Source organism: Zootermopsis nevadensis, unplaced genomic scaffold (genome assembly GCF_977971745.1).
Source record: "Zootermopsis nevadensis isolate Lab colony 2312 unplaced genomic scaffold, Znev_1.0 Znev_ptg000061l, whole genome shotgun sequence".
Lineage (NCBI taxonomy): Eukaryota > Metazoa > Arthropoda > Insecta > Blattodea > Termopsidae > Zootermopsis > Zootermopsis nevadensis.
Genome location: NW_028259192.1, coordinates 11,959,995 through 11,969,581, shown reverse-complemented (window position 1 = coordinate 11,969,581; position 9,587 = coordinate 11,959,995). Strand labels below are relative to the sequence as shown.

Genomic DNA, 9,587 nt, shown 5'->3' with positions numbered 1-9,587 from the left:
TCCAGGTCACTCAGGAAATATTTGGCCAACATCCCGGGCGAACACGACATCAGGGAACTGCAGATGGCCGTCATTTTGGGATCTTCAAACATAATCCGAAAGACGCTTTCATAAAATAAAATTGTATAATACACGTGGCACTTGCTAAAAACAATATGTATCCCGGAAATAGCTGCTGCCCTATGTACCTTAGGGACAAGGTCTGTCTCGGGTACATGGGAGTACATACCCCATAAAGTGGTGGATAGATGGGATAATAATAATGATATGGCTTCGGTAACAGCAGCACAAATGGGAGAGGTACAAACATTTTAGTTACAAAACCCTAAGTGAAGGAACCAATGGGAAGACCTAGACATAGATGGAAGCATTATTATATTATTCTATTACAATGCATCTTAAATAACTAGGATGTGAGGTTGTTGACTGGATTCATCTGGCTGAGGGTAGGGACCATTGGTTAACTGTTGTTAACGAGTGTTGGGTTACCATAAACGGCAGTGAATTTCTTCACTGAACCCGGCGCCTGTTAGCTTCTGAACAAGAATTTCATGGGGTTACGATGTTGTTAATGATGATAATAAGAGTAATGATACAGGAATTGCTAGATAACGTTCAGAAACAGACCGACAAGTTTAGGGCGCATGCCATTTGCTGTATTAAATTGACATCGCATAAGGTTATCGCTGAGTGATGACTAGAATGTTCCAGTAGGTGCAGATGACATGTCTGTGTCTGTCTTCTTGGAGCTAGCTTTTTGCTGTGCTGAAGCCATTTTCGACAAGCGCTTAAACTTCTCCATCGTATCTGCTCTTATTCTCGCTCTCAGTGCTTCTGCTGGAGTAACTAAATGTCCCTGGTGGGGTTCGCCTTTCTTTCACTTTACATTTTATTATGCTGTATTTTTATCAGCTTTCTTTTATCTTCGCTTGAATACTACGCTCACTTTATTGACGCCTTTTAGAATGTTACTGTCTGTCACGTGTTTCGTTGTATTTTTCCTTCATATCTGAGAAATCTTCATACTTCGTATTTGCAAGCAGTAGCAGCATTCATTTGTTTTCCCCTGTTGCTCTTCTGCTTCGGATGCGTTTGGTTACAGTCGAGCTTCGTTGTAGGCGACCCAATTGCGCGATTCATTTAAACTTAGCTGCTACTGTAGCGGAAGACGTTCGTTGTTGCCAAATTGTTGCTTAGGACTTTCTGACTTGTGCAGATCTGTCGGAATTCTTTCTGAAACTACATGAAGACTGAAACTTTCTTAACCGCACTTGGCTAATTCCATTATGCGATGAAATTGTCTTTGTTTTACGGAGCCCAAGGTCCTCACAAGAATCAGCCATTGGATCATGCCCTGAGCCAGTCAAATCCACTCTACACTTTCACATCTTGTTTTAGGTCTGTTTTGTATTCCTAATCTCGATGTGTGGTACAGTCCATCCCATCGCGTCCTTCTTGATATTATGTTCCTAAGAATAGTAGTGTTGAATAGGCTACAGATTATATAGCACCTCGGCCTAGGATACGGAGACATGGTTGTGTAAGATTTGAGGTTTTCACAGTGGTGAGTATGAATATTTCTGTCTTCTGGTTTGTTGCGCCGTGTAGTCTGGTCGATGTTTACCAACGTTTCAGAGGTCATACTGCCTCCGTCATCAGGGCGTTGAGTATGAAGATTTCTGTCTTCTGGGTTGTTGCGCTGTGTAGTTTGGTAGATGTTTACCAACATTTCAGAGGTCATACTGCCTCCGTCTTCAGGGCGATGGTTGTGTAACTTTATTTTTCAGGAAACAAACTTCATTTGCAGTCCCTCGCCTGATTCTGAATAACGGTCTCTTGCGAAGCATTCAGGCTGTTGCTACTGACATCTTCCCGAAACGTTGATTTCCTTCTCTGACAGCTGATACAGACTAAACCTCTTTATTAATTCCAACCTTGTAAGCGTTTATTTTAGAAGTGACGTTTAATCAAAATGTTCGTAATTCCTCTTTCTTTGAGATCGACAGTCTGATATAAAGTTTTATTTAAGCCAGACGTAAAATTTTACTTCTGTTGTGATGGGAGTCTGTTAATAAGTGTGTCTATACGCAGAAACATGGTGTGATAAATCTGTTCCTGTCACAAAGCTGCACCAGTATCGTATGTTAACTTCCGAAGCACCCCCGCCCCTCTCGCTCGTATGTGGTTCACACCCAATTCCGTTTGAAACAAATATTTTTACAAATCACTCTATGGAGCAATCAATATCTTTTAACAGTTTGGAATTGTCGAATGCGCTTGTGTTGAACCACGGGAAATTGAGGGCGTGGTTTCTCAGTTATGTCTGTCTAATATTTTGTAAGTCAACTTGGAATAAGTTGGTTCAATGCCGTGGTCATTAGTCTCATCTCTCGCCCAGTACATCTGCGACTCAGTCTCCCAGCAAGACTAGATCTTATCCCATTAGTTTTTAATGACATTTTATATGTATTTCTCATATAATAGGGTGTTGAGGGGGATATTTGGGCCTAAAAGGGAAGAGGATGGGGTATGGAGAAAACTGAATAGTGACGAGCTTAAAAATTTGTACTCCTTCCCCAGTGTTGTTAGTAAAGCTGTCCTGCTCCACACCTTAGAGGGCTTCGGGGTATGTGATGTAGCTCATGATGGGAGTGAGTGGACAGCTTCACGCCCTGGCCGCGCTTTGCCTCCGGGAAGAGGACCGTCGGTTAGGAGGCTGGGTGGACTCAAACGTCGGTCTGGATGGAGAGGCTAGAACTTTCCTCTTCCCCTGCCGGCGCACAGACTATACTAACTGAGCGGAACGATTTGATTCCTGGATTCAGGAACCAAAACAGTCGATACCTGTTACCGATCTCTTCTGGCTTGAAACTAGTAAAGTAGCAGTTTTACAAATGTTATGTAACCTTTTACACCATTGTCATATCTGAATCTTGGCAGGCCTTTGCTGGTAAATAGTCGACCATGCAGCTATTTATAAAGCACCACCAAAATTCATAATTATGGTAGCGAGATAGCAGGTCTTGCTATGAAATGTGAGATTTCAGGTTCTTACGGCGGGTGAGAACGCGGATAATGTGAAATCAATGTTCAGTTTCCTGCCACACTTTGATCGAGTATTATGATCATCTTTTGCAACTCAGACCCTAATGCGCGTGTTGAGCTCTTGAATTGTCGTCAGAAAGTGTGGCGAGTGGGGTGGGGGTGTTATAACTCTTGTACTTCACAGTACCCTGTAAGAAAATGTCCGTTTGTTGATATTTGGCGACCTCCTCGTTCAATCAAATTGACTGTGAAGGATTACACCCAGTTACGACCTCGGTTTGTTAAAAAATGTGGCGGGGATTCACCTTGTTGAAAGAAACTCGCAAGAACACAAATAGTCTTGTGGTCTAAAAGGCCCTCCTTTACCAAATCGAAAATTCTAGGTGGAAAACCCGAAGGGATAAACCGAAAGACGGCGTGGGAGGATAATATTAAAATTGACCATAGAGGCGTGACGATGTTAACTGGATTAAGCTAGTTAATTATGAGGTCCATAGTCGTGCTGTTGTAGATAGTATAATGGATTCTCGGGATCGAAGAAATGTTTGGCATTTCTTGCGCAGCCCAGCGTCTGTTAGTTTCTCGATAGTTAATTTGTTTTGTTAACGTAGTCCTACGTACCCCAGAGTTTTAATTGCAATAAGCTTTCCAAGAATGCCAGTGTATGATCCTTGGTGCACCTGAAGTAGCACATCAGCAGCGCCGTTACTGTCTGGCTGTCGTTGAGTGGTGGAAGGCTTTCTCTGGCGAGGGCTGTATGGAGCATGCCCAGACTCAGGCCGTACCCTCCTGCCTTGCTCTGTGGGGCAGCGCGTCATAGGTGGACCAGTGGAGTGTACCTACCACACCACAGCTGCCAGGCACACGTTCACGTGGCCGTCGGTAAATGTAACGGATTGGCGTTGGTGCACCGAGTTAGCTCTCTGCTTTGCGTTTCTATATCCTAGAAAAGGAACATTTCATTATTTCGATTAACATAAAAGTGCTGTGTTTTCTGCCTTGCATGTACACCTAATATCAGAATTATAGCAAACGACTTCTCGTATACATTTTGTCTAATTTACTTTGAAGCAAAAGCGACTCATGTGGTAGCTGAGTGAGTTTAAATTGGATCAGCGCAGCAGACATACGTAAACTGTCACTCCTGGTGAAAATTAATGGTGTAGGCTACAGAAAACAGTTTATCTTAAACTGAAATTTTGAATCGAAATGTGAACTGAACTCATATAGTGTATGTTTATTGGTGTTTCGGCTTTTTATGTGCTCGTCAAAACGTCAGAGGCATCATTACAACTACAGCGACATGGCGTTGATTTTACTGCTGATGGTCTGATTACATCATATTGAGTTAAATAATGGTCTACAGTTTATTGAATGTAACCGGCAGTGCTGATCCTACAGTTACTAGTGAGGATATTGGTTATTGTGCTCTTGTTAATTTGTATTTGAATATTTCACTCACTCGCTAAATAGAGATGTAGGAAGGTGGTGATCGTTATTATCGAACTAACCATGTTCTTCTCGGTGGCCGCTATGGCCAGTAACAACGGTTACAAGCTTCTGTCAGCGCAGGGCATGGAGACTCTGCAGACCTTTCTCAGAGACCATGGAAACGAGTGCATCCGTCAGTTTGTCCAGGTAAAATATGTTTCGTTTCTTAACCCATCAGTACCTCTAACACCATGGTACGTAGTTCTTTAGTAGTTGATAGTTATTCAGCTGGCTAGGAAATTTGTTGCTGTCATGAGCCATTATCGTGTTTACAGGATTCCGCCCTACTGCACCCTACCATGAGCTAGTCGAATCTATTTAATATCCTCTACTGTGTTTATTTAATATCTGCTTACATTATCCTTTCCTGTAGGCCTCAGGTGTTGTCCATAAACGTTTGGAACACACTTTGTTTGCAGGTGAGATTTCAGAATCTCACGTCAGCGAATGTGAAGATGGTTGTCTTCTGGGTTATTGCGTCGTGTGGTCTGGTGGACTTTTATCTATGTTTCAGAGGAGTTTAGTGCCTCCATATTCAGTACGATCGCCCTGTTGATGGAGGCGCAACATCCCTGAAGAGTCAATTTTCTTTTCTTTGCATATTCAGTCAGCGCAAGTGTGTGCATGAAACATACATATATTTCATCATCTTTTATTTCATCTCACCATGACATCATAGAAATTTGGTGCTGCAGAAACGTGTGGAAAGCCAAACCATTCCAGAGTAACTGCTTCGTATTATATACAGTTTATAAATTTTTGGTGGAGATGTGGCACAGAAAAAACTGCGTCAACCATTGTGGCTGCTGCTCTCATGGTTATATTCGATTCCCCCGAGCACAATCTGGAGCGTACTGCTGTTCCGTTAGTCCTTTTTGGTTAATTATTAATCACCGTAGCATCCACCAACGCAGTGAGTAGCATGTCACTTGCAGATTCAGTGAACAGCAAACCCACTGGCTTGTTGAATTGTGATACAGTTTCTTGCCAGAGGGCTTTATAGCTACGACTACTTGATTAGATGTCATGCTGTTTCAAGTGCAGAGATTATATGGGATCGAAGAGACTCGAATTTATAAGTGGACGTGACACATATGAAGATGAGTATCTTCATATGTGTCACGACCACAAAAGTAGTGCGTTTAATAATATAGGGATGTGAAGCTACTTCTTGAGATAGCATTTTTAAATATACAGTTAGTTACCCAAAATACACAGGAAGTTTCGATTTAAAAATTATTCGGACATGGTATTTTACTCTCTTTACCAGTGAATTGAACATTTTAGAACACGCATGAAACAAATCAAGCCGTCTCTACTCTGTTTTTATACTAGGCCTAAATTTGTAATTGCATGGTAAAAATTAATATAATACATACCAGGCCCGTGCAAACTTCGGCCCATGAAACGTTCAATCCGGCCGGAGAAATATTCAGATAAAGTTAGTAATACGGACCTTTAATAATTTCAACGTCTCACACATAATTTAGAGACAGCAGGCCTGCTGTAAGCTCATTAAACAAATAAATAAAATTCAGGTTTAGGAGTTTAGTACACTTAAACGTCCCACGTTCATTTGGCCAAGCCTTTGTGTTGCCATTTGATGAATAGTATTTGATCTTTAAGATCTAACGTGGTAATCTTTTATTAGATTATTTTTTTGGCTCCTACCTGGGTTATTAGGCTTTTACCAACTGCACGTATTTACAAAGTGTACACTTCAAATCTGTGCTAGTTTGCCGCCTGTTCGGAGGCTCTGTTTCTTTATTTTGCATTTTTATCATTCGTAATGCCCTTGTTCCATCTACAAACGTTAACCATACGAAAATGCGCTCTGTTACTTTATTTCTGCATTATCAGAATAGCCGTTCTCTGTGGAATTGGGTGTTGGAGTATTGAGGTTAATTTTAATCCCAAACAATCCAACTTACCCGGTGATTGAGAAAAGCTGGTAATAACTGAGATTGTCAAGAAAGTCTTCACCTTTTACGGAAACTCACAATTCGTTAATGTGTATGTAAGAGCCCACCATTTGCCTGTGCCCTGATCCACTTTACGCTCGATCACACCCTCGACATATCTCATGACTTACGATCCAGCTTAGAGTTGTCCACTCATGTATCCCAAGCCGTCTATTTCCTTTAGTGTTTCCGTCTAAAATTTAATATACATTCCTCGTCTCTCTATTCTTGTTGGATGCTTCGCCTGTTCCGTATCGCCGTGCTTTATATGATGCCTTAATAACATTTGATGAAGAGCAAAACTTACGAACCTTCTAATTATGTAAATTTGTGCTTCCACCTAATAATTTCTCTCTGTTAGTAGCAGATATTCTCATCAGCATTTTATGTACATTTACTTAATTTCCTTAGCATCTTGAACTCTCCCGTAACATTTCCACTTAATTTACTTTGTTCCTTCGTGATACATGTAATTGTTTCATTTATAGACAGCCTTACGAAGTCCGCCAGTTGAGCGATGTGAAGTGAAGAAATAAGCACAGTCTAAGAAAAGATGTAAACTTAGGTCTGTTACGCCGGTCGTATTATTTTAAGAACATTTTGCAGTATGGCTGGCAACGACGGTACATTCACCCGTGAGCTGTGCCATCTGCCGTGCTTTTTATTAGTTAATGTAATGGAGGCTTTATTCTGTAACAGAACATATTGAAGAGATGTGCAAATATGATAACATTGTTATCGTATTGACGTGTTGTCATAGGCATGTTCAAAGTGCAGTGTATCGTTTAAGTTTGCAAAGAGTAGAGACGAACATTACAGCCTATGAAATTGTCATTGAGGCGTTGTATTCCTCAGACTCCTGTGTCGAGGCGGTCACTTTGGCTGATTTATTACGAATAACAGAAACAGCCGACTCCGTGGAACAGACTTTTTCTGGGGGAACTAAAAGTCGCTCACAACCTTTCCCCACCTCTTTTGGAATACACGGGGCTTCAGTGTCGTGTTGTAAATACGCCATTGAACATGTCCGTGTTCTGATTCAGACGAATGCAGTCGGCACTCTGTACCGTATATAGACGGAAGGATTAATAGGAAAGTGGATGTCGGTTATGGGCGACAGTCGACAACCGAAGAATCAGCATTGATAAAACTGCATTTGAAATTATTAAACAACCATGGACAGAAATGTCGCAAGAATGGCTTTTACCGAAATGCATTGCAAAGCAGGGCGATTACATGAAATAATAAGATATGCGTAACTGCTGTGCTATTATTTTTTCCAAACCTGTAATAAGTTGCAGTGTTTAACTTCATAGCTACAACCGGGCAACATATTTTGATGTCACATCACATTTTGAGCTCTGTATTTTCACAAAAAAATAAATTACTAATATTGCACAAATTGTCTAAACGTCTGTATTTTTCTGCTTATTGTGGTAGATTCACATCCACTAATTCGGCTCTTAATGAGTCTAAGCAATTGGTTCTTTGTGTTTAATGTATACCTCGGCTGATTACGTTCATTGTGCTGCTTGTAGACGCTCTTGTACATGCAAATGTATCGCTACAAAACTAACAATCCTGTCTTACAACGCGAGGTCGTTGAAACATGAAGCTGTACTCTAATAAACACCCTGACACTTCATGAATAGTTGTTTCTGGTGGAAAGTTTACGTTTAAGGCACTACTTAAACGTACTGAATTTAATGGGATGTCGGTTGATGTGCTTCCTGCCTTCGGGTAAGAGGAAATACGGAGAGAACGGTTTTTCCCTCATGTGGATTCGTCGTTCGCTCGAGGTTCGGTAATGGGGCGCGAATGCTGATGACTGGGGCAAAGGACGCGCTGCGCTTCTAGCCAGTCATCCGTTTTCATTACCTTCATTGGCTGGGCCGGCACACGTAGCTGTCCAATTATCCTTATACCTCTTCGCTTTTCTTTCCGCTTTCATCCGTACATGCAACAGTGCCTGCCCATTGTCGGCTTTTCAGAGGATGGTGTCGAGACATTTTGATTTTAGGGAAAATCAGTGTGTACAATGGAACATTTGGTTGGTTTTTATTATTAACATTCTTTGCTATTGGAAACAAAGATGTAAATTATCAGCGGTCTGCCAGTCTCGATGGGGTCCAGTGTCGTAACTGTGTAGAACAGCAGGAATCAAAATTGCATGTGCAGTGTGTTTTTTCTTTCGTATCGTCTTCTGTGTCGGAAGGATAAAGTATAAAATACCCAAAACTTTAATTTTACCTTTGTATCATATGGGCGTGAACTGGGTCTTCCACCTTCAGGGAATGTCAGAGATTCAGGATGTTTTGAGAACGGCTTCCTGAACAGACTGTTTGGGCCTAACAGAAGAGATAACAGAAAAGTACTAAGTCGCTTAATAGGAGTTTCATAATCTGTGTTATTTATAAACGCATTGTGGTAATCACATCTAGGATTAGTGGGCGACACATAGGCGTATAACATAGTTAAAATAATGTAACAAAAGTTTTTAAAATTTCATTATTATTAATTTTCAAGCTTTCGTCGTCAGTTTTAGGATAGGTTAGTTTATTAGGCCATCTACACCTCTGACTAACTGATTTAATTAATTCTTTTGAGCAAGTATGATGTAATCAGCTGTTTTCATGAGATTTAAGGTTTTCGCGGCGACTAGTATGGTTGTGACTGTTATCTGGCATGTTGCGGCGTGTAGTCTGGTAGAAGTTTACCGACGTTTTAGAGGTGCTTGCTGCTTTCATGATAGCATCGACGATTGCCGTGATGATGGACAGAGGAACCGCCTCTGTAACGTCGGTACACTTATGCCATAGTGCACCGCGCAACGTCCCAGATGAGTGTTCTTCAGCAGTTTTTGTTGAATCTCGGATAACGGAAGATGGTGCTGCTTGTTTTTTTTATTTTTTATCTCCTTTGGAAGGCCGTGGACTCTGTAGGACTTTGATGTGGTGTGGGCGGGTGTGGCTTAAATTGCTTGTCATTGTGTCATGAAGTCGATCTCTGGCTAAGGCTGATCTGTGGGCAGACCTCTGTAATTAAACATTTTTCACTGCTGGTCGGTACAGCAGTTCTGACAGACTTCCA

General features: G+C 41.3%; 1 protein-coding gene across 5 annotated transcripts in view; it reads left to right on the top strand.

Moving 5' to 3' along the window:
• Positions 1-9,587, top strand: part of Liprin-alpha (PTPRF interacting protein alpha) — a 234,072-nt gene that overhangs the window by 73,420 nt on the left and 151,065 nt on the right. Inside the window, exon 1 of one of the 5 annotated variants that reach the window (XM_022080778.2) lies at positions 4,554-4,683. The exons of the other annotated variants lie outside the window; for them this stretch is intronic. Within the exon in view, the coding sequence (XP_021936470.2) occupies positions 4,558-4,683 (126 nt within the window). The 5' untranslated portion in view covers positions 4,554-4,557. Of the gene's footprint in view, positions 1-4,553; positions 4,684-9,587 lie in introns of those variants that run through there. 5 annotated transcript variants of the gene reach the window in all.